Genomic DNA, 26,036 nt, shown 5'->3' with positions numbered 1-26,036 from the left:
GAGATACCTATTAACCAGCGCTTCTCTAACTGGGGATTACTTTAACAATGAAAGGGGATTTACCGGCACAGCTGGAGCAGGAGGGAGAGGCGCTTCCACAGCAATGTGCCCATCAGCTCCTTACACTTGGTTCCTCTGCAGTGCGCTGAATCTTTTAATAGACACAGGCAAAGTATACTGATAGGAAGTTTTATTTTAAGGTGCATTTGACCACTTCATTTTGTCATGATCTTTTTAAATTTCATCACGTTCTTTTTTAAAAAAAAAAAATGCAGACAGGAATTCTCTACCTGAGCTGAAATAAACAGCAAAGCTTTTATCTCATTAATAAAAATATTTCATATCAAGCCTATGAACAATGCTTCCAAAATACCACTTCTTTTACCCTTTGGGCCTCGGACTGAGCTGACCTTAAACAAAGGCCACTGCTTTAGACAACTCACTGTTATAACGTGAGTTCTTTAGGATTTTTATGTGAGCGGGAGAAAACATTTTTTCTTGGCTCCAGGGAACACAGGTATCCCGCTGACACCTAACTCTTAGACACTGTAAGCAACAGCATTCAACCTCACAGACTCTGATTTGCTGCTGTGGACAACAATGTATAAATGATACTGCTTAAAGTTTAGCAACGAAAAGGAGAATTTTTCCTTGTAAACAGCAAAGTGTCTGAAAGGAAGACTCTGAAGTATCTAACAGTTTTTGAAAAGCAACATGAAGAAACCAAGTCCTTACCTTACAAAAGAACTGGACATGAGTCCAACAAATCCAAAAGCAGCACCCATGACAGCGGTTTTCCGACAACCAAGTATGTCTGTGAAGACGCTGACTATTGGGCAGCAAAAGAAAATCATCCCCATGGACAAAGAACTTACCCATGCTGTAAAAGAGGGGGGGAAAAGGACGTTATGACATGGTAATTCTGTTTCTTTTTATCTCATAGGACATAATATATATTTAGAAAAGTATTGTCGCAAAAAAGATATCACCCAGACTGATGAATGGGGAGAAACTGGAGTAAGCTGGTAACAAATTTGAATCAAAGCTCAAAGGATTGGCCGATACTCATTGTAATTAGCATAGTAATTATTTGTGTTTAATTGAACTTTTCAAGGTTTGGATTCTTAAATAAGCCAGTCTCCTGTGACCTAAACACTACCAATCTCTATCCTGGTATCTATGATTTTAAGCGACTTTTAATCCACGAAAATTCATTTTTGAATGTATGCCTAGGTAATCAAACCACAAAGAAATAATGACCCCTGAAGTCAAGACACTGGTGACCAAGACAGGGGAGGAAAGGGGATTATAATCATTTGGACCCAGTAATTGCAAACTGAATATTTGCCTAGGCTTGGTGCTTTTGTTAATGGAATCAAGTCATACACAGGTAGGCTATTTGTTGAGCTGGACAATAGTTACTAGGTATTTATCTTCTTTTCTGAAAGTATGTTATCTTTCACAACAGAAGATTTAGGAATCGGAAGTCCTAATTTCCTGTTCTGATTCTGTAAAGACCAAAATAAAAGGAAAACAAGAAAGAGAAACACATCAAGTACAAATGATCACAAATTTGTGCCAAAGATACGAGTGATCTTATAGGATATCAGGTCTGTAAATCCTTAAAAGGTATAATAAGCTAAGGGGACCTAAGTGAACATGGGCTATGTAAAACAAACAGCTCTGGGTCCAGCTCTGTAACTATAACACATCCTTCACCAAGTCTCTTCTCCTGAGTCTGTTTTCTCATCTTGAAAAAGGATGGAACACATACATTTCCAGAATTATTAAAAATTAGAGAAAATATATCTAAACCTCAGTATCTAGCACAGAAGCACTTAATAATTTAGAGTTTTAACAACAGTAACAAATTGTCTTATAAAATGAAACAAGTTATCTCTAGAGCTCCATCCAGCTCTGACAGTCTACTAGTATAGTACTTACTCTATGTCCTCAGCAAAGGAAGTAAGTCCAGACTATGCAAATGACCACTTCTTAATAACCAGGGTCCAAATGGAGTTTTACCAGACTAACAACTTCATTTAATTCTTTGCCTTCTCACATTTTAAATTATTTTGTAAAGTATCTATATTTTAATCAGCCATATTTCTCTTTCTTTTCTTCCTTTACCAGAAAGAAAGGAGACTGTGATCTTAAAACAAAACACAATGAAGAGACTGTAAAAACCAATGCAGTCTTGACTTAGGTGTTGGTGGGGGGATTCAGAAGTGGATAGGAGAGAGAGAGAGAGAGGTGATTGGCCAGATAAATTAGCACAAGCCCCTCCCTATATGTGCAGAGCTGTTCGGTATGGGTCTGCTCAAGGATAAGTCAGATTTTTTTAGTCTATGTCACATTAAAATGTCACTGATGCATAATAATGTAATCTTATTAAAAAAAAGTTAAGTCATCTATCATGTTTATGAAACAATCTAAACCATCTAGGAAGACTAGAAGTAGCATATTAATATCTACTTTTGTGAGGTTTTTCTTTTTTTTAAGAAACTGGATTATCTATGTTTTTGTTTTGTTTCTGGAGGGGGAGGTAATTAGGTTTATTTATGTATTTTTTTTTAACAGATGTACTGTGGATTGAACCCAAGACCACATCCATGCCAGGCACACACCCTACCAATGAGCTATACCCTCCCCCAACATTTATTTTTGGATAAAGGCACTTTTACAATTAAGTGAAATGCCAACACTAACGACTTCATAGTACCTCTTCGATATTATTTCTCAATGAATTGTACTTGAATATATTTACTGTTGTTTGTGGGGTGGTATATGTATGTAAGAAGTTGATTTTGAGGCTGACATTCGTCTATGATTCAAGTTAGCCATAGGAAGAAAGGGAGGATGGAAAGAAGGAGGGAAGGCTTTAGAATGTGCTTGTACATATTTTTTAAAAAACAAGAAGCTTAAAAACTTTCCAATTTCCCCATCCAGACCCTCTTTGTTTCCTACTCCATGCTGAGAACAAACCCTCAGCTCTCAGTGTATGGCCAAAGGAGAATGCAAATCACTCAGAGGAAGTGGTTAGGTTTAAGATTTAAGAACACTTTTCCACATGTTAAGTAAAACAAGGTGTTATAATTATGCAGATGTAAATGATCGCAAGGACAAAGTTTTTGCAATGGAAAACACCCAAAGGGAAGATTTACTACAGTTAAAGGTTGATAAATATTCTTTTGCCCTGTTTTGATAGCTCCAACCCCCATTTCCACTTGATCTTGGCCTCTTTCAAGATGACAGCTTTGCTCTATAGTATCTGAACATCGGTATAATAGCTTCAAGCGAAATGAAGCAATACTATGCAAAACCGAGATTAAAATGCAAAATATTATTTAACAAAGTCCCAGTGGCTTTTAGGGCATGGAGTTGTCTGGCAACTACACAAAAATTCAGGAATGAGTAGATTGTACTTAACCATTTTACTGCCACCCTAAAGTTTATTTAGAAGTTACATTTTACTTAGAACTGTTTTTAAAACTATTTGCTATCAACTTATGTTAATGATATCAGAGGGAAGTGGTTAAGTAAACCCTCCTGCAGATAATAATTATATAATTGGGGGTGGGGGTACTTATTTAAACACACTGGAAAATGTCTAAAAACAGAAGTGGGAGGAGAGTTTACTCTTGAAAAGCTGCAACTGGAAGAAATAAGTAGTACAAGTTTCCTGAGGATCAAGAAGCTATGCAGGTGCTGGGTAGATTAGTAGGCGGCCAGGTTAAAGAAAAGCAGCAGCTGGACAAAAAGGAAAATGCAACAGTTGGAAGTGTATGAACTGAGCAAAGATTATCAGCTGCTACAAATCACACAGACAGATTTTGTGGTTTGAGTCCAGGCAAGCTAACTGCCTACTAGGAACAAAAACTCAATAATCCTTGGAAGAACACAACACTTATTCAGAATTGCTTCAAAATCTTATCTACAGTATCTATTCAACCTAAAATTACTAGACATGCAAAGAACAGGTAATCCATATTAACTGACTCTGGATGGGCTCAGATGTTGAATGTATTAGACAAAGATTGCAAAATGTCTGTTATAAGCAGCAGGAAGGTATAGCTCAGAGGTAGTGTGTGTGCTTAGCATGCACAAGGTCCTGGGTTCAATCCCCAGTAACTCTGTTAAAAATAACTCAATAAACCGAACTACCTCTCCCCCAAAACTAAACAAAACAAAAACGTCTATTATAAATATGTTAGAAGTATTAAAGGATAACGTTTTCAAAGAATTAAATTAAAATATGGTTTTACTGAGTGAACAGACGAGAACTCAACAGCAAAGTGTAAACTACAAAAAATACTGAAATTCGAGGGGTGAAAAGTACAATGACTGAAAAAAATGCATTCAATAGACACAGTAGCAGATTGGAAATAAAAGATAAGAATCTGGGAATTCGAACAGAAATTACCCAATCCAAAGAACAGAGGAAAAAAATAATATTAAACAAAATTATCAAAGTCTTAAAGGTCTGTGGGACAAAAATCAAGAACCCCAACATAATATAATGGAAGTCTTAGAGAAAGGAGCAAAAAAAGATATATGAAGAAATAAGAACCCCTCCACCTAAATCACAAATTTTGCGAAAAACAGTAACTAAGATGCTCAAAGAAACTCCAGCAGTATAAACTTTAAGCAAATCATTCCTAAGCAGGCCACAGTTAAACTTCTGAATGCCAAAAATAAAGAGAAACTTGCGACAGCAGCCAGAGAAAAGATGATCTCCTATATCCAGAGAGGACAATGATACCATTGTCATCTGGCCTCTCATAAGAGATAATGGAGGACAGAAGACATTGGAAATGTCATGTTTACAGTGCTGAAAAAGAGACAAAACTGTAAATCATGAATTCTATATTCAGCCAAACTAGCCTTCAAAAACTTATGGCAAGATAAAGGTATTTTCAGATAGCAAAAACTGAGAGAATTTTTCACTAGGATATTTCCACTACAAGTAATATTAAAGAAAGTTCTTCAGACTGAAGGGAAATGATATCAGGTGGCAACTTGGGTCTAAAGGAAGGAATGAAGTACACACACATACACGCGTGCACACACACACACACACACACACACACAGTTTCCTCATAATTGCTTTACAAGATACATAGCTTTTAAAGCAAAAATTTTAACACTGTATATAGATGTACTATATATAGGATATCAGCACTAAAGATGGAAGTAAATGAAAATTTGCAAGTTTCCTATATTTTATCTTAAGCAAGTCCGTCTTAAATTACATTGAGATAGCTTAAAGATGCATATTATAATCCCTAGAGAAGGTACTAAAAAATACAGGTATAGCTTGAAAGCCAATAGAGGAATTAAAACTGATTACTAAAAAGTACCTGATTAATGCAAAGGAAGGCAGAAGAGAAAGAACAGAAGAACAAAAGGCAGCTGAGACAAATAGAAAACAAATAACAAAACATCCAACCTAAATATGACCTATCAATAATTACATCAAGTAAAAATAGACTAAAGACCCCAATTAAATGGCAAAGATTGTTTAACTGGATTTTTTCAAAAATCAAGAATCAATTATATTCTGTTTAAAGAGATGCACTTTAAATACGAATAACTTTGAAATAAAAGATGGAAAAAGATATGCCATGTAAAAATAACCCTAAGAAGGCTAGAGTGGCCATACTAATACCAAACAAAACAGACTTCAAGACAAGTAGCATTAGAAGAGGGATACTTCATAATGATAAAAGTGTCCATGCATCAGGGAGATACAGCAATGATAAATGTATGAATACCTAATAGAATGGAGCTTCAGAAATATAGGAAGCAGGGAAATTTGATCCCTACCTTATACCATACTTTAAAATTACCTCAAAATGGATCATTAAATGTAAAACTATAAAGCTTCTAGAAGAAAACATTGGAGACAATCTTTGTGACCTTGGGTTACGCAAAGATTTCTTAGATACAACATCAAAAATAAAACTCATGTAAGAAAAAACTGATAAATTAAATTTCATCAAAACTAAGAATTTTTCTTTGAAAGACACTGTTAAGAGAATGAAAAGATAAGCCACAATCTGGGAAGAAAGCTTTGCAAGTTATATATACAATTTAAAAAACCTGTAACCAGATTATAAAAATAATTCCCAGACCTCAATAAAAACCAAGCAACCCAATCAAAAAAATTGGGCAAAAGATTAGAACAGTCACTTCACAAAAAAAGACATACAAATGAAAAATACACATTTCTGAGAAGATGCTCAGTATCATGGGTTATGAGGAAAATATAAATTAAAACCACGTATACCTACTAGAATGGCTAAAATGGCTAATCACACCAAGTGTTCATAAGGATGCAGAGCAACTGGACTATCATACGCTGCTACTGGGAATATAAAAATCGAACAACCACTTTGGAAACAGGAACAAGAAGACATGCCCAAGAGTCCTTCATTAAAAACCCACCAGGCACCCATAGCCAGCACCATGCTCAATGTAAATGAAAAGCTATCCTTCCCCGGAGAAGCTCACAATCTAGTTAAACTAAAACAAACTTCAGACCTCAATCAAGATGACACAGTAAATCAATGAATTCATCCTCTATTCCAAATTAACAATACAGTTAGATTACTTTTTAAAAATACACAAAAAAGACGAAGTCATGAGCTACAGACTCACTGCAAAAAGGGATGGGCTACTGGGCTAGGCTGGGCCTGCCTTCTGGGCTTCTGGTCGGGAAGCAGGCATCAGCGATCGTTAAGAGGACTGAAAGTGCTCCTTGTGAGACAGAAAAGGAGAGCCAAGCTCATGGACTAAGGCCAGAGCTGGAACTCTCCCACACCGTGTGACAGAGCACTAGAGGTGAGAATTTAGTGATTCCTATACACATTAAAGATATGGAACTCTGCAAGCCTCTAGGGGAGGAGGAGGCTACAGACAAAGAGGCTCATTGGCAATCAGAAAAATGCAAATTAAAATAATAATAAATCACCGTAATTTGGCCAAAATTAAGAAGGCTGACCACACCAAGTTTTAGTGAGACGATGGGGAAATAACAACTCTTATGTATACCAACAGAAATTGAAATTACCATTGTGAACAGCAATTTGGCAACATCTATAAAAGCCAAGATGTGCATACCCAAATTCTAGCAATTCCACTCCCAGGTATGTACTCCAGAGAAACTTCACACAGGTACACAAGGAGACACGAATAAGAGTATTCACGGAAGCACTGTTAATAATAGTAGACTGGGAACAATGTAAATGCCCACCCACCACCATTAGAACAAATAAAGAAACCTGGGTATTAATACATGCAATGGGACATGGTTTTTTTGGTTTTTGGTTTTTGTTTTTCTATTTTCTTTTCTATTTTCTTTTTCTTTTTTTATTTATTTTTCACATGCAATGGGATACGGATTCACACATAAGAATTAACAGTATAAAACATGATGGGAATAATAAAAGCAAATTCAGGATAGTGATTAGCTCTGTGAAGGCATGAATAAAGATTAGGAATGGAGGAGGGTACACAAGGGACTAACAACTGAGTCTAATGTTTTACATCTTTTAAAAAGGAGAAAATATTTGGAAAGGAGGATATAGCTCAGCGGTAGAGTGCCTGCTTAACATGCACAAGGTCCTGGGTTCAATCCCCTGTACCTACATTAAATCAATCAATCAATCAAATTATCCCAGACAAGAGAAAAACATTTTTTTGAAAAAGGGAGAAAATATTTGAATATGAGTACTAAGAGGTAGTTATATAGAGTAGGCATTTGTTATACTATTCTCTACATTTTTGTTTCAAATAACTGAATAATTTTTTAAAAAGATACATAAAGCTAGTTTTCAGATCCTCAAAAGGTTATTCCAGGAGAGGTAAAATACCTTTACAAAAAAGGGCTAAAAACAAGGAAAACAATTTCAAACTGCTTCCATTTTAAAACTCACTTTATGTTTTTGTTTTATTTGGCAGGGGGGTAATTAGGGTTTTTTAAATTTATTTCTCTTTAATGGAGGTACTGGGAATTGAATCCAGGACCTTGAGCTTGCGAGGCATGCACTCTACCACTACGCTATACCCTCCCCACTAAAGCTCACTTTAAAAATGAGAGATTATTTTGGCAAAATTGAAACCTTTAAATTTCAAATATTCCACCACTCTGGAATTGAAGCTTCTCTTCACTTCACAATTATTAATGGCTCTTTTTAAAACATCAAATACAAATACAAAGGAAAAGCTATTACTCCTCCCCCCTCCATCACTTTTGTATACTGATCACATTTCACGATGTTTACAGAGGAGAAAGGCATCTTTTGCGAGGGGTACAAGTTCACAGGTGCTGGCAGTTAAGATCAGAGTTCCGACTATGTTCTAAGGTGTACATATGCCTTAAAACCACAGGTAATTTGAGGTTACAGTCTGTGGTTTCACTGATACTGACTGCCTGGCTAACTGGTATATATAATTCTTGGAAACCTCATTTTCAGATAAAAACATTCAAGCCTTATCTCACCTATGAGGTCCGAACTTGAGACTTTTCTTTTTAAAAAATAACTTTTGTTTTAGAATAGTGTTAGATTTACAGAAAAACTGTGGAGACAGTACAGAGAGTGCCCATATACTACACATTCAGTTTCCCTATTATTAACATCTTACACGAGTATGGTACACTTGTCACAATTACGGAACCAATAATGATACAGTATTCAGCCTATACTAAAGTCCTTACTTTATTCAGATTTCCTTAGGTTTAAGCTTTTTCTGTTCCAGGATCCCATCCAGGAGCCCACGTTATCCGTAAGTCAACAAATCTCCTTAGGCTCCTCTTGACTGTGACAGTTTGTCAGACTTTCCTCATTTTTGATGACGTTGACAGTATTGAGGAGTACTGATCAGGTATTTTGCAGAATATCCCTCAATTGGGATTTGTCTAATGTTTTTCTCATGATTAGACTGCAGTTAGGAGCTTCTGGGAAGTTAGACACTTATAGAAGTAAAGTGCCATTTCATCACATCACATCAAGAGTCCACAGTACCAATATGACTTACCACTTTAGACATTAACCTTGGTCACGTGGCTCAGGTAGTGTCTGTCAGGTTTCCCCACTGCAGAGCGGACCTTCTTTTCCCCTTTTCCATACCGCACTGCTGCAAGTCACTAATCGCAGCTCACATTTAAGGAGGAAGGAATTATGCTCCACTTCCTTGAGGGCAAAGTGTCTACCTACATAAATTATTTGGAATTCTTCTGCATGGGAGAATTATCTATTCTCCTACATTTACTTGTTTATTCAATTATTTATATCAATACAGACTCGTGGATGTTTACTTTATACTCTGACATAACCCAATACTGTTTTATCTGGTTGGCTATTGGGAGCTCTTTCAGTTGGCTCTAGTCACCCTTTGACACACCCCCAATTATTGTGGAGTAAGGTTTGTGAGTTGTTATGCTTCCCGCAGAAAGCTAAGAGTGGGAAAACACCTGGCTTCCTTAAGTAAGAGGTACATGTTCTCCTCCTTAAGCATGTCCACCATGCTTCCCTTTTCATTTTGGTGCCAGGAAGCTTACAGTCAAATTTGTTATTACATTATAACACAGGCCCTGCAGCTTATGGATTAGGTACTATTTTCCCCCTGGCCTTACCCATATACCATATATTTTCAATGGCTCCTGGTGTCTTATTTTCTGTTCCCACCTTACCATTTTATTTGTGTAGTGTTTTTATACTGCTGAAAACCAATTCAAATTCTTTGCGGAACGAGGCAGCATAAATTAATATACATATAACCCTGTTATCACTACAGTTGATTAAACTCTGCAGTAATAATAGGATTAATGGCCTACAGTGGGAAATTTAGTCAAGAGGAACTCTTTTTTTTCTTTTACTGAATTCTTATATACGGTATTGAAAAATACTCTTCAAAATTTCAAGGAAATAAACTGTTTTTCACCTGATCATCATTTTCTAATAAGGCTCTATGACATTATTATAAATTCTGGGCTATGAAGAAAAATGCTTTTCTAATTAGATCCCCTTCAAACAGCCATTTTCCCTACACCTATTTCTGTCTACCTCTTCTCCCTCATGGTGAACCTTGGTCTCTTTTCTTACTTGCAGGAACCATGGGTAGTGGTTACACCAAAAATTAAAACTTGAACTAATAATGGTCATTAGGAACACTAAAATTATATTCAGAGCAAAAAACTAGGGCACAAAAAAACTAGGAAGGATGGTTGACTTGCTGATTGGCAAAATCAGGACTCAAAATCCATATAAAGAAAAAACTGAAAGCAACAAAATGAAATTTAATGGAGAAAAAATATATAGCATTTTACATGTAGAGTCCAGGAAATTACATGGACAAATATGAATGGGAAATAAAGCTTTATTCATGCAATAAATATATACCAAGTCACAGACTCTGCTGGGCCTTGGGGATCTCAAGTCTCTAATATCAAGGAGCTCATAATCAAGACAGACAGACAAGGACACAACAGTGTACAGTGTGATAACTGACCATGCTGTGAATCGTGTATTATGGGATCACTATAAGATCACTCTTTCCTCCAGAGTACCACCCAAACTGTCTTGAGGGACAAACAGGCCTTTATCAGGCAAGGCTGGAGGAAAGAGAAAGCAGGAACATTCCAAATAGAGGGAGAAGCATCTACCAAATTAATATCCGAAAGGGACTGCTTAAGGGTGCAGCCAGGAATCATACCACAACCTTGCCTGTCAAATGCAGACTTTATCCTTTAGATGTTAAGGAGTCATCATTAGTTTCTAACCTGGGAATTACACGATCACACGGTATTTTAGAAACTTCACTTCTGCCAAGTTTGGAGAGTGGGAGATTGGAAGGGAGGCAGTTGGACAGCTGCTACAAGTGACAAATGGCAATGATCTGAACTCTGACGTAGTGGGGTATTCAAAGAGACCGAATGAAGAGATGGAGTCAATAGAACTTATGATTCATTAGACATAAAAAGATGAAGGGAGTAGCAAGAAGTTTGACTCAAAAGATCTGACTAGGTGACAATGTGGTGGAGGGGCAGAGTCTAAGAATAAATAAAATGATCAGGTTTGGGGAGTGAGGAAAGGGGAATATGATGAGTCTGTTCCAAAAAACATCAGCAACTTACTCAATATTCCTGAATGTAAGATAAGTTTCTTTTTCTGAAATTATTCCTCAGGGAAGAAGTACTTGCTTTATATTAAATTCTCCTTCAAAGGTTCCCATATTATGGGGCACTTTCTCAATTTCCATATTTTGAATAATTATTGTTGGGGAAGACAAATAAGCCAGAAACTACCTCAACTGTTGCTTGTTTTGGATGCTCCCCGAGTCACCTGAGGGACAGAATTGGTTAAAAAGAAGCAAAGAAATTTAACACAGGTTTATAACTGTCCTGGGGGCATATACCTCACCCTTGGGTGTTTGGATGTCACAAATTCCAGAAAGCAACACCATGAGTAAGCAGTTATGTCGTGGGGATCACAAATATGCTCCCATAGGACAAAAACATCTGTCCTGAAATTTTTTGAGTAGAGACTTGCCACAAGGACCCTTCTTTACTCCTCAGCCTCTAGTTTCCATTCCGGGGACTTTCCAGTGGAGTCAACTCAAGTCCTGTCTCCACCCCTGAGCGACTTCTCCTGAGGACGAGGACTACCTGCTTGGTGCCGCTGTTAGAAGGAACTGAGCAGGCTCAGTCAGCCCCTTTCCAGGCTTCTCTCTCCTCCTTCCTGGTGGCTTGTCCTCAGGAGGTCCAAACTCTCTGATCATCCAGGATACACCTTACAGGGCAAAGCCTGTAGGAGAGATTTACAGGTGGCCAGCTCATTTGTAAATGTCACCAGTGCCATCCTTTAAAAGCAGAGGGAGATGTTAGATGGCTGTAGACCTTAATGATATTGATGATGATGGTGACAGCTGAAATTTATTTAAAACTCACTATGTGCCAGACATTCTGGGTGCTTCATACTTAAGTTGTTTAACAGCCATAGCTATCCTAAGAGGCAGGTTATTCTTGAGGAAACTGAAGCACCAAAATTAAAAACTTGCTCAAAAGCATACAATTCTAGTGGGTGGTGAGGCTGAAATTCAAGTCCAGAGCCCTGACTATGTTATACTGCCTTTGAAATGATTTAACCAAAAATTGCAATATAGCCTACATTAATAGGATGAGAAAAGGAGTAGGATGAAAGAGTTAAATCTTCATCTTCTAAAGAAGGAAGTCTATAGATTCAGCTAAAAATTCAAAATACAACCATATAAGCATTTCATTTAGAAATATGAAGATAACCATAAGAAACGGCTGCAAGAGTTGAAAGCAGTTGCCTTTGCAGCAGGACGCCCCAGAGTGAGGGGGAATGGGACAGGGGAATGCTACTTTCTGTTATAAGCCTTTCAGAAATAGGGTCTTTTATACTATATACATAAAAACTAATTACATGATAACATAAAAATTAAATAATTTTAGAAAGAAAATTGATACCAAGTTTGTTAGAAGTTATTAATCAGGGCATATACCAAGTCTCTGCTTTTAAAAACCATACAACCCCTTTATGATGAAATAATTTAATAAAACTACCCAAGCAAACAGCCTAAGCTGAGAACAAACCACTGGGAATAGGAGAGTCATGATGGTAGTATGGTCTGACTCAAGATTTGAGAACTGTGATCCGAATTCCTAGGAAGATATTGAATCTGTGAGTCAAACATCAAGGATAGAGGTCATTCCTAAGCCAAGTCAGAACACAGCTTCTCCTGACCAGGGAGCAGGCAGGTAGGTAATAGAAAGCAACCTTATGCTTATAACTTGTTTTGTCTGAGCTAGAAACTTAGTGCAAGTACTAACTTGCCAGGACATCTAGCCCTTGAAAGCATAAAGACAACTGTCCTTCTTTTAGCAATGAGAGTATCTGCAATGTGAAGGGGAAACGGAGGGTTAAAGTAACAGCTAGACAGCAAGCTGGAGAACGGTCCTGACTGCCAACAGGCTGCTTCTCCAAGCAATTTATCAGTTCTGCCCAGGAAGGGAGATATCAGGCCAGCACCAGTAGAGGAAGACAACTACTTCAAAAAAAGTCCTTTGTGGGATTTTAAAGAACTTAAGTAATTCAAAATCATAAAGCTTTATCTTGCTCTTTAATACTGAACAGCAGCTTGAGTTGTTTTAAAAAGTAAAAGGGAGCATTACACCTTGCAGAGCTCAGAGTAACACGGTCATCCTAGACAGCCACAGTCTTCTTGTTTCCTTCCAGAGGGAAGAAAGAACTGCTCACTGCACTCCAAGGGGTTTATCTGGGTACAAGTAATCCGGTAGGTCTAGGACAAGCCCCAAGGTAAAATTTCCAGTTACTCTCAAACCGTCACCCTTTCTGTAGCCCAACACAGAACTTCGTATATACTTCCTATAGTTTTGTGCTATGTAACATTTATACAGGTTTTACTATGTGCCGGTCTTACCATGTGTTTAAGTTAATACTTTATATGCATTACTTGTCTAATCCTTACAACAAACCTGACTGATGTGCTCTTATTATCCTTGTACGAAGGAGGAAACTGAGGCAAAGAATGATTAAACAGGGTGCTCAAGGCCCCAAAGATGAGAGTGGAGGAAGGGAACCCGACAGTCTGGAGGCCGTGTTCTTAACCACGCCTTACTCCCCACCAAGAGCAGCCAACTTCTATAAAGAGCTACAGCAAACCTTTGGCAACACACTGAGGCACCTCCTCCTGAAACTGTCATGTACAAAACAAGTCTTGATTATCTAAGAAAACATCAACCCACATTGGTAGAAACCCATCTGTTAGGTAGAAACCTATCCCTGTGAATCAAATGCCTCCTTGCCCTGTCCTAGGTACCAACTAAACAAAGATACTCGGATAAAGCATTCCAAGCTACAATCTGCCAGAGTCACTACTAAATGGCATGAAATTAAGAAGTAACATTTAAACTGCCAAAATAAACATAAACTGCACATATAGGCAGGTTACAAGACAAGGCTGTAATTATATTCCTCCCTGACAGTGGATATTGGACCCAGATCATCTTTTATATTAAAAAATTTATTAAGACAAGTTGAGTTGATGAATGACTGAGGGAAAAAGAATTGCTTAAAAGAAAGAAAGAAAGAATACTAAACCATTCACCCTTTGCTGCTTTCTACTATGTTCTAGAAATCTTGATCTTCTCGTCCATAGCATGAAAGGAAAGAAAGATTTGTTTGGGAACAAATCAAAATTATCTCTGCCATTCTGTTTAATCTCAAAATCAAATTTAAATAGCAGGCATCTATTTTATTGACAGTATAATAGTGAAAAGGTAGACTGATGACCACATACGGCCTAAAGGTGGTGTGATGTGATCAGCAACACTCCCCAGAGCTCCACAGGAGGGGCCCAGCAGATCACAGATGCACACGCTCACGGAAATCTCATTAAACAACACATGGATTCTCGGCACAGATACAGTGAGACTCTGAGCACTTGCCCTCGTTCAGAACTCAGAGGAGCGCATCTCCACACCTGCTGTCCTACGTCCATAAAACAAAAAGAGATTTCATCCAAATGTCACAAAGCTGTGGCTGTGCCACTGCCAAACTCAGACACTGGCACCACAGAGGACTTGACTGGGTATGTGCAGAGGACCTGAATGGTGGAAGCACTTGGGTAAGACAAAAGCAAAATCTTTCCTCCACGAGAGCAGGAATATAACGGATTCCCGCGTAACGAAGCTTCACTTCCAAGTACTGCTGAGTGGTCGTTTTCTTGCCTTTCTTCCTGTTCCAGGTCACAGTTCTGGTGGTGGTTCTCACTAAGCAGCACAGTAGCCACAGCAATTACTTTTAAATGCATACACATGTTGGTGGAACTAACATGAGTGAAACATGACACTGACTGTGTTGGAAATTAATAGACACTGAACACTAGAACAGTTTGATTTTATAAAGGCTATTTAATAAGACTGTTAAATTTCAAACATAAATCAAACTCAGCTATAGTTCTTATTTTGAAATATAAATTATTGATTTATATTCTGTATTTTGCCTTTTTCCCCCTCATGTAACTATTTTAATAAAATTTCATTCACATACCAGAAAACTTGACCTTTTAAAATATAAAAGTCAGTGGTATTTAGCATACTCACGAAGTTACACAACCATCATGATCATCTAATTACAGACCATCTTCCTCACCTCCAAAAAGAATCCCTGTACCCATAAGCAGTCACTCCCATACCTTACCCCCCCCAGCCCAGGCAACCACTTTCTAACTTGTCTTTATAGAACTACTATGCTGGAAATACAATGTGCTTCTGTTTTTGTCCAGCTTCTTTCATTTAGTACAATGTATTCAAAGTTCACACAGTTTGTAGCATATGTGAGTACTTTGCTCCTTTTTGTGGCTGAGTAATATTCCATTTATGGATACACCTCATTTTGCTTATCAATTTATTGAATGATTCCATTTTTCAGTTATTATGAATAATGCTACTATGAATGTTTGTGTATAAGGTCCTGCAGGCATAATGGCTGGGTGTTATGGTAACTTTCTAAGGAACTGCCAGGCTGTTTTCCAAAGTGACTGCACCCTTTCACATTCCCACCAGTAATGTGTGAAGGTTCTAATTTTTCCACATCCTTGACAATATTTGTTTTTGTTCATCCTTTTTTGTAATGCCTATCCCTAGTGGGAGTGAAATGGTACTTCACTGGACTTCTATTTGCATAACGATTACTGACATTGAGCATCTTTTCATGTGCTCATTGGCCGTCTGTACATCTTTTTTGGAGATATGTCTCTTCAAATCTTTTGCCCATTTTTAAGTTGGGTTACTTGTCTTTTTATCATTGAGTTGCAAGAGTCTGTTATATATTCTGGGTGCTAGTCTTTTTTTTTTTTTAACATTTTTATTGATTTATAATCATTTTACAATGTTGTATCAAACTCCAGTGTAGAGCAGTTTTTCAGTTATACATGAACATATATATATTCACTGTCACATTTTTTTCTCCATGGGCTACCATAAGATCTTGTATATATTTCCCTGTGCTATACAGTATAATCTTGTTTATCTATTCTACAATTTTGAAATCCCAGTCTATCCCTTCCCACTCTCTGCCCCCTTGGCAACCACAAGTTTGTATTCTATGTCTATGAGTCTATTTCTGTTTTCTTGGGTGCTAGTCTTTTAAATATGATTTACAAAAAATTTTCTCCCATTCTGTGGGTTCTCTTCACTTTCTTCCCATTTCCTTTGAAGCACAAAAGATTTTAATCTTGATAAAGCCAAATTTATTTATTTTTTCTTTTGTTGCTTCTGATGTCGTATCTAAGAAACCACTGCATAATCCAAGGTCATGAAGACATATGCCTATGTTTTCTTCTGAGAGTTTCATAATTTTAGCTGTTACATTTAAGTCTTTGATCCATTTTGAATTAATCTGTGTATATGGTGTGAGATAAGAATCCAACTTCATTCTTCATGTGATTCTCCAGTTGTCCCAACACCACTAGTTAAAAAGACCATCATTTTCCCTACTGAATTGTCTTGGCTTGCGTTTTTATCTTAATAATTTTTAATATTTAGAAGAAAAATAATAACACTATAAAACAAAATTTTCATTTATTTTTTGGTTTTTATAGACATAATTGTTATGCAATAAACTGCACACAAAGTGTTCAATAAGAAGCTTTGACAAGTGTACGCTCACCCAACCATTGCCACAATCAATGAATTTTTCTATAAATCATTATTCATTATCCACACTGAATATTTCTATCACTCCAAAAGATTCTGCATGCCCCACTGTAATTTCTCCCTCCTGTCCCTTCCCAGACACCTGCTGATTCATTTTCTGTCACTATAGATTACTTTGCATTTTCTAGACTTTTATATAAATGGAATCATACAATATCTATTTTGGTATTTACTTTAATTTACATCTTTGCTGAAAATCATCCAAATTTTGTGGCCTGAATACAATTACTTTTTAATCCTTAAATCATTACTGAAACTAGATCTTGTTATAAGTACACCAAAATATCTTGATTATAATAATGATTATAATAATTAGTGATTTTGCTGAAATAAAGGCCAATTATTTTATAGAATAATTACATAGTAATCTTTGAATATGTCTTTATTTATTACTCATCAAAACACCACAGGCCTGTTAAAAGAATACTAAGATACATGAAATAACAATTAAATTCAGTCATCTTTGGTATTTTGCTAACTTTCAATTATTTAAAGCCATAACTATTTCCTAGTTTTGTTGCTATGAAGGTTGTCAAGGTGGAGAGCATACTTTAAGAGTTTTTAGACAGAAGGCATGCAGGACTCCATTTGTACTTTAGAAGTGGGCTGGGCTGGCAACGTTCTGTTTCTTCATAAGGGGGTTCATAACTATCCTTCAAACTACACATGTATGTGCACTTTTCTGTACAAAGATTATATTTCACAGTAAAAGAAGGAGGAAAGGAAAAGGAAAAAGCAACTCAGAGGGTCACAATACTTGACCCTGATGGACACTACACATCTTTCAACTAAACTTTAGATAAAGTATGGGTGACGTGGCGTCAGTACACATTCACTGTTTGTATACAAATTCAGCTTTTGGAGGATCTGAGTCAAGCATACAGCTCTCCAGGATCCTCCTCGCTCCTTGAGACAACCAGGGACCTTCTAAGTGATCAACTCCAATACTGTCAGAAGAGCTGGGAGTGAACCAAGGGAAAAGAACGTCCAAGGAGCACCTGGCCAGGCACAAGCCAAAGGCTTTCCATATACAAATGTCATTTAATCCTTGCGGCAACTCTGCCAGACAGGGAGCACGGGCTCCACCTCACTGGTAATAAAGCTGAGGCTCACAAAGATTAAGCAATTCTCCAAAAGGCCACAGAGCTAGCTAGTAGAGTGCTGGCTCGGGGCCAGCTTGCTAAAGATTCACTCATCAAATACACCAAATTTATTGATTCATCAACAGTGGAAGAAAGATCTAGGAACTGGAAAAACAAGTGAACCAACAAGATGAGTAAGACAACCAGGCTAAGGATTCAAAGACCAGATTCTAGTTTTAATCCCTTGACATTACACACTTCCTTGCCTGAAATACATTCCTGCCACCCTGACACCTCATTTATTTACTCATTCCAACTCTTACTAAGTAATACAACCTTTCTGAATTCTCCAAGTCTTCTACAATGTTAGTGAATTCTATAATTGGGGGGAAAATTATTTGTTTCACTTTATGCTTATATAATGTTTACCATATGTCAGACATAGTTCTAAGTGGTTTTTTTTTTAATGTTAACTCACATAATCCTTATGAGGAAGGCATCATTACGATCCCCCTTTAACCCAAGGAAACCTAGGCACAGAGAGATGAAGTAACTCGCCCAAGGTTACGTAGCTAGTAAGTAATCCAACCAGGATTCGAACACAGGCAGTTGGATTGTGCTTTTAACTGCTATACATCGCTGCCTGTCTATTGAAAAAAAAGATTATCCTGGTGGGGAAACACTACTCTATTACCTTAGAGGACATGAACAAAGCAGACATGGGCAGGTGGGAGCATGGATGATGGCCAAATGGAACTCAAGTCTGGTGCCCAGGGAGGAGGGTGCACTTGCAGAAAGAGAGGTACTGGTAAACAGCAGCAGCAAACACAACTGGCCTGGTAAGGCTGCAGCCTCCCGGAGGGCAGGCGTAATGCCTACCAAACCACAAGGCAGCTCCATACACTCCATACAAACACACACACACACACACACACACACACACACACACACACACACACACACACACCAGGATGTCTGGTGCTCGGAGTACGAATGTAGCCATTCAACTGCCCAGCCCAAAATAGAACAGCTTGGGGAAAGATGCTTCTTTCTAGGCACTATTTATATGTAAACAAAGGACACCAAAGACTGTAACACAAACAAGTTTCCGAAGTACAGAAGAAAGCCTCAATGTGAACTGAACAGGAAGAGCTACTCCCCCAGAAATCTCACGGTGCTGTCCACTGTGGTGCATTTCATTTAGAACACACGCCCCTGACCTATATATATGCTCCAGTACTAGCGTCTATAGGGGGAAAAGTCTCAGAGCACACAAAGAAGTGCTTTAAAGCCATCTACATATTCTGATACAGTTATGTGTCTTATAATTAAATACTCCAGTTGATAACTCAAATGTAGGCTTCCTTAATTCAAAGTGTGATGGCCTGAATTTAACATAAAACCTGATTCTGGAATTCTAGTTTATGTAAATTACTTTCCCTCAACCAGATGGCATCCAATGTGACAAAGCCATTAAAAAAAAAAAAGTAAAATTCAAAATCATCTCAGGCCTTCTCCACACAGGTCTAACAGGATTTCTACTTTGCCTTTCACTTACCTCTTGTCACATCCAGGAGACCAAGAGAAAGGGGGCAATTTGGATGGGGGAGCTATTGGTAAAGATGCTGAATATGGGATTCCATCCTCAGGGTGTCCTGATTTAGATCTTGGAGGCCTTGAATGCCAAGTGGCAGTCTATAGTTACACAAATTGGAAACTTAAAAAACACTTTGAATTAAACTGAATGCAAATACAGAATAACAGCTTTATCACTCAAGTAGTATTTGTCAAGTATGTACTTTGTTCTTCCACTCCAATAAAGCTGGTTTTATAAACAATAAGTAACCATTAAAGCCACCGAAAAGAGCAAAATATTGATAATTCTGACAAACTCTGATGCACTGTCGCATCATTAAAGCTTTACCCTCAATTAAAGTACCATATCAGGTAGGGATTGTTTTTCCTCTTTTCCAAACACTGAGCTCAACCACGTTGTTTGTTTCGCATGGTTCCAAATCACTGTATTTTTCCATTTCCTCCTGGCTTTCTTGGAAGCCTGACAGACTGCACAGAAAGATGAAGACTTTCCAAGGTGCACACACACACACACACACACACACACACACACACACACACATGCAGCTGCTCCTTCCAAGGCCGGCTCTAAAACTGACGTGGCGGCCTGGTAGGTATCACCCCAATCAATCATTAATGCCTTGTAGCCTTTTCATATTTCACTCCTGTCCTTTTCACTGGAGAGGCTTCCTGATTAAATTAAAAACCCATAACATAATGTTAAGTGAAAAATTAATACTCTGTAACTATGTACAAATTATACACCAAAAAAACACAAGAACTTGGAAGTGAATGTGAGAAAAATAAAAGCAGTTAATGTGCTGGGGTGAAGATTCTTCTTGATTTATACATTACTATCATTATATTGTTTGTACAATAAAAAAATAAAAACACCAAGGAGGTAATAATCCCAGTCTCTCATTGAGTGAGCCCTCCTCTATAAAGGAACAACACAACCTCTTTTGAAGAAACAGAGGTATTAGCTCTCTCCTCAACAAACAGCTTTTCTTAAAGGATTGCACTTCATGTGGTGTAGAAGTGGAACCCCTCAGAGTAGAAAGGTTTATTGTATGGTGCTATGGAATTATCTTCTATATTAGTCCTTTTTAAAAACAACTGGTATTACCTTGATCAGTTAGTCTACTTTTCCCAATAGAAGAACGCCACCACCCCTCTTCTTATGGGACCTCTAAAGTAACTGATAAATATATAAAAGTGTGAAGAAGTGTTAAGAATATAGTCTCTAGTCTAGAGTGAAGCATGGATTTGAGCCCTGGCTTCACTGACCTGCTCTGGGACCACAAGCAGATTAACTGAGCTCTCTGCCTCGTTTTCCTCATTGGTAAAATGGAAAGCACCACCATGGAGGGTTTCAGGATTAGGAGAATAATGCAGGTAAAGTGTAACTAGCTCTCAGTAAGCACTCAATATATGTTAGCAACCATGTTAATGATATATGATTAGCAAAATGTTCATTGATAATTATCATAGCTAAACTGGTGAAATGATTCAAAGAAACACACTTCCAAGGGACTGGAACCCTGTTCTGTCTGAGAAGAAAACACAAGAGCATCCCTGCCCCTTTCGTCCTCGGTAGAGATGAGAAAAGATACATCGTCTTGGGCTATAGAGCCAAGGCAGCAACATCGGAGGCTGCAGTGCCTGGATTCACAGCAAGCCCATGCAGGCTCACCGGGCAACCTCGAGGAGTCACTGTTTAAACAGCATCCCCCATTCTCTGTGCACAGCAGGATCTTGCTTTTCTCTTCACTCCTCTACTTCCTAATCTCTATTTTGTACCCAGTGTTCAGATACAGCCTCTTTACCCTTTTCCCCCACTGTCTCCACCGTCCATTCGCTTTAGATTGTTAGAGAAGCAGAGAACAAGAGCCCTACCACTTGAGAGCTGACTCTACAAGAATACGTGAACAGCACCCATTATCAGGTGAGGCGTACACCAGCAGAACACTGTGCGTGCTCCCACTGCTCGTCTGCCAGGCACTTCTTTTATGACACAGAAGATTCTAAGCTATACCTCTGTTTCTTTCACAACACCTGGCCTGGTGCTTGTCCCAAATGAGACACATCCCTTCCCTGCTCAACACCCCACACTTAGAAGAAACCCAAGCTCTTCCCCCTGGCCCCTCTACCTCTCCACACTGGACAACAACTTCCTGTTCTGTGATGCCCTCATCCTTCCTCTCAGCCTTTACACTTTTCTGTCTTGCTCCTCCTGGAAGACTATCACCCCAAGACCTTCACATGGCTGTGGCCACTCAGGTCTCAGATCAAATGCCACTTTCTGCCACAGGACTTCCCAGCCAAGAATGCCCTTTCCAAGCACTGTCCCACTTTGCTTACCTCAGAGTCCTTGCCACTCTATGAAATTCATATTGATGCACTTACCATTTCTATCACTAAAGCGTAAATTCTGTTAGACTAAGGGCCCTATCTGTCTAACTCACCATCATGTCCCTGATAGCCTAGTGACTAGCACATAGAAAGGGCTCTCAATTTTTGTGGAGTTAATAAATAAATGAGTAATAACCCCTGAAGATGATAACGCTACCTAATACTTACTGACTGACTGCTTGATGCCTTCACTGTTCTAAACACTTTGTATTCATTTATCTCATTTAAACACTCAACAACCTTACAAGGTCCCCCATTTTACAGATTAGAATACCAAGGCTTAGAGAGATTAACTTGTTCTCAGGTCACTCAGATAGTAATTGGCAGAGCCAGGATTCTAGTCTGATTCATAAAAAATATATAAAAATATAAAAATTTATATTCTTAACCACAGTACTGTACTATCTCCAAGTCAGATTTCTTCATTTCTAATATGATACTAACCATGTCATCTTACATGACTTAACAGGTTTATTACGAGGTGCAAATATATAAAAACAGATTGGAAAATATAAAGTGCTAGGCAGATACATTACAATCCTAAAATAGTCACAAACTGCCTAGGATACATCTAACTAGGTCAAAAAGAAACTCAGTATGGAATAAAATTCTTTAATCTCACACTTCATCTCTGGCACAGCTGTCAGCCGTGCCATGAATCTGACACTCCTAGCGATATTTCAATGTAAGTCAATACATGTCCTACCCACCTACCCTTCAGCTGCAACGGCCTAAGTATGCAGTATGGGAAGAAGCTAACCAAAGGATTAGCATCAAAAAGAGGACCTATAGATACCACAGAAACACTCCTTGTGAAGTCAGCTTCATCTGTATAACCAAACACCGGCATATTGGTTCCTTCATTCATCATGTGGGGAAAAATGAGATTAACACACAATCTAGGACACTGTTTTGAACAGCCTTCAAAATCTTAATATCTCTAATAAAAAAAATTAAAAACAAAAAATAAACAAAATTTAAAAAATCAAATAACAAAAATCTTGATATCCCTGATTCTTAGACTTTAAGATAATTCCCAGTAACTACCACTTCTACAAAGGTTCACCCTAAACTACTTCCACCAGCCCTGGAGACGAACTAATAATCCAAAATTTAGTAACATTGCTTTTAAGGCTGACAATGTGAGCTTTAGTGTTGTCAGTTATAGAAACAGAAAGATCTTTGGATTAAAATAAGTCTCTAGAGATTTCATGATCTATTTAGATCTAGTTGAGGAATTTAGAAACAAAAATAAAGACATTCAGGGTTAAAATTAATTTTATTAATAAACTTTAAGATATTTTAATAAAATACTTTTCTAATTATATTTCATCTTCCCAGTACAGCAGTACTAAAGTATGACTATCTTCATTTAATGAATTGTGCTATTTAGCCATCAGCACTTAAGAAACTAAGCCCCCCTAAAACTGAGTTCCCTTACCAAGTTTATGATTAATCTCTCTATCCAAAACTTTATTCCCTTTCTGTCCCCTCTGACCTCAAACCTGTGCCAACTGAACACTAATCAACCAGAGTCAAATGACTAAGACTGCTGTTGTCAGTAGCATCGTTATTGTACTAAAATTGCTGTTGCAGATATCATCATTAACGTCAAACTCAGATTGTCTCTCCAGGGCAAGATGAGCTCAAAGTTTCCCAAACCATGGACCACCTGGCCAGAGGATCGTAAACCGGAGACATCCTGACTCCCGAAACTACAACTCAGAAATGTCACAAGACGATGATTAACCCCAGATTTTTTCTTCTTCCCCTTAAAAAATCCCTAAACTCAAAGGCCAAGATGAAGTAGATCTGAGACTTATCTCCCATTCCCTTGCTTGGCACCCTGCAAGTAATCCCTTACTTTGCAGCAAACACCCACTGTCAGAGTTCGGCTTTCTGCACCACAGGCACACGAGCCCTCGCTCAGTTACACATATAATTCAAAGTCTTACTAATTAACAGTGAGGAAAATTTCCAGATACTGTGCAATGAACTGAATTTGAACTCTTATGGTTATTAATGGATGAAACTGCAGAGGTAGGAAAAACAAACAGCTGATAAGCAGAGTTTATAAACATTTATTTTTCCTATAGAAAGACTGTAAAGAACATTTTCTACTTCCTATCTTCAGAGATTTATTTTTACATCATACTAAAAATGACCACTCTACAGCCAATCCCACCCAATAACCTAAGCCAGAATAGAGTTTTAAGGATTCAACAAAGGAAAAGCACTCTAGTGGGGAAAATGAAAATCTTTTAAAGTTGGTTAGTTTTTTTTTTTTTTTTTCAAACAAAAGTACAAAAGTCTATTTCTCAGCCATCAACCAACCCTGAACACTTAAGCTCGGAATAAGGAGGTAAAAGCCTAACTTAAGAGCTGAAAGCACAGGGCCCCGTGTACTTATTTCCAAGGCCAATCCCATCAGCCAGCATTTACTTACTTCGTGGCAATGAGAAAGCCCACTGGTAATCAAGAACCCCTCCAACTTATGTCTTAGGATGAGACCATCCTGAATTTACAGCGATTTTCTCTCAGGACCTTGGAAGTGTTCTGTTTGCTCCAATGCTTCCTCTCAACGTGCCCTGGAGCAGAGCACTGGGGCCCTTGGCTCCTTCCCACCTCTGACAGGTTAACCTTCCAGCTTCTTCTCATCCACTCCTGACCCCTCAATTTCTTGGAGATTTAAAAAGGAAAAAAAGAAAAGGTAGGGTGGGATTTAAGCCAGCATCTTCCTGATGGTAACATAACACAAACTGCACGGCTCTTCTTCTGATGCATGAATATTGGCACCTTCTTCAGGAGGGCAGTTAGGTAAGAAAGGACCCTTCGAGCTCAGAGTCACAGAAGTTAGCATGAGGAAGGACAAAGACTTAAATCCAGCATCCCAGGGAAACCATCCCTGATAAGGGGCTCCAATTCAGATTCCTATTTGCCCCTTAGACCTACATCAGAATATTCAGGAATGTTTACTAGTTGTTAGTCTATTGGAACACAACAGATCAGACATAGTTACTGTCACCTCCTGACTCTGAGGCTCAAACAGAAAACCAAGTAACTGAGGGAACAGTGAATCTCAGCTAGCAGGTCTCCCCAGTTTAGTTTTCACTAATGAGACGCTGAGGAAGGAGGCTAACGTCAGGCACAGACCCTTCTCCAGAGGGAGCCACAGTCTCAGTGCTACACCAACACATACCTGAGCAAGGACATGAATTACACAGGTGAATAAATAATTGATCCGGTAAGCGAAAAGATGCTGAAAGGGGAAGGAGTCTTTTACAATAATCTGAAGAGACTTCCTTGCAAGCATTAAAACATACTGGGCCTTCACACTGCAATTCTCAGGCACAGTTGCTCATGAGAGAATCATATTTGACAGGGGAGGAAACAATATGTAAGGAGAAGAAATTAAAATCCAAAAGCAAAGTTAGTGTGGAAGCAGGCAGAGATCAGCCTATTAGGATGATGACAGGTGGAAAGATGGGGCTGGAGTCCAAAGCAGTGCCTGATGATAAAAACACAAACATGGGGAGTAACGAGATCCAGCTCACACTAGCTCCAAGATCACGCTGATCTTCTCAGAAGGAAAGTTAATATGCCACATGTGAGTGAATGCAAATGTGAAAATATTATGCCACGAACAGGAGAGGCAATGTTTATTTTCCAAATGAAATGGTTCTTAAGTACTGACGAACTGGTAGTAAATAAAATACCTACAGCAGTATCTAGTGATTATACTCAGCACCCCTCTCCCAAGAGACCGTCAGCAACTGAGGGTGAACTCCAACCAGGCAAACAGCCTAAACAGAACCCACCAGTTCTCTCCCGGGAAGCAGGAAGCAGAAGCTGTGTTGAGTGTGCTAAGAACTCGGTAAGAACAGGGCAACGAGAGGCCTCACCTAAACCAAGTGCTAAGCCTGCGTGGAAAAGCTGCACCTAAGGATCTCAGTCATGCCCTGGAAGCTTTAAAGAGCACAGTGAGATAAAAGGCCAGAGTTCCTCGCCAGCCAGCCACTGCGGAGAAAACAGTTCTCACTGGTAGGCAGTGCAACAAGCATTAACGTTTCTCTTGCAGGGAAAATCAGTGACCCAGTCCAAGCCAGAATCAAAACTCCTTTCTGATAGTCAGCATATTGGGTTCCACCTTTAAAATCCCAAAGCATCTCCCTTGTCTGTGCAACTGAGGTGGGTTTCTAGAG

The 26,036-nt window shown here is 38.4% G+C and overlaps 1 protein-coding gene across 1 annotated transcript in view; it reads right to left on the bottom strand.

The window, feature by feature from the left end:
* The window catches only part of SLC16A10 (solute carrier family 16 member 10), a 104,138-nt gene that overhangs the window by 46,708 nt on the left and 31,394 nt on the right, over window positions 1-26,036 (bottom strand). The window contains exon 2 of the mRNA XM_032484706.1: window positions 736-880. Within this exon, the coding sequence (XP_032340597.1) occupies window positions 736-880 (145 nt within the window). The remainder of the gene's footprint in view (window positions 1-735; window positions 881-26,036) is intronic.

The sequence above is a fragment of the Camelus ferus genome, chromosome 8 (assembly GCF_009834535.1).
Source record: "Camelus ferus isolate YT-003-E chromosome 8, BCGSAC_Cfer_1.0, whole genome shotgun sequence".
NCBI classification, from domain to species: Eukaryota; Metazoa; Chordata; class Mammalia; order Artiodactyla; family Camelidae; genus Camelus; species Camelus ferus.
Note: the sequence above shows the minus strand (reverse complement) of the source record. Positions and strands in the feature narration are given on the sequence as shown.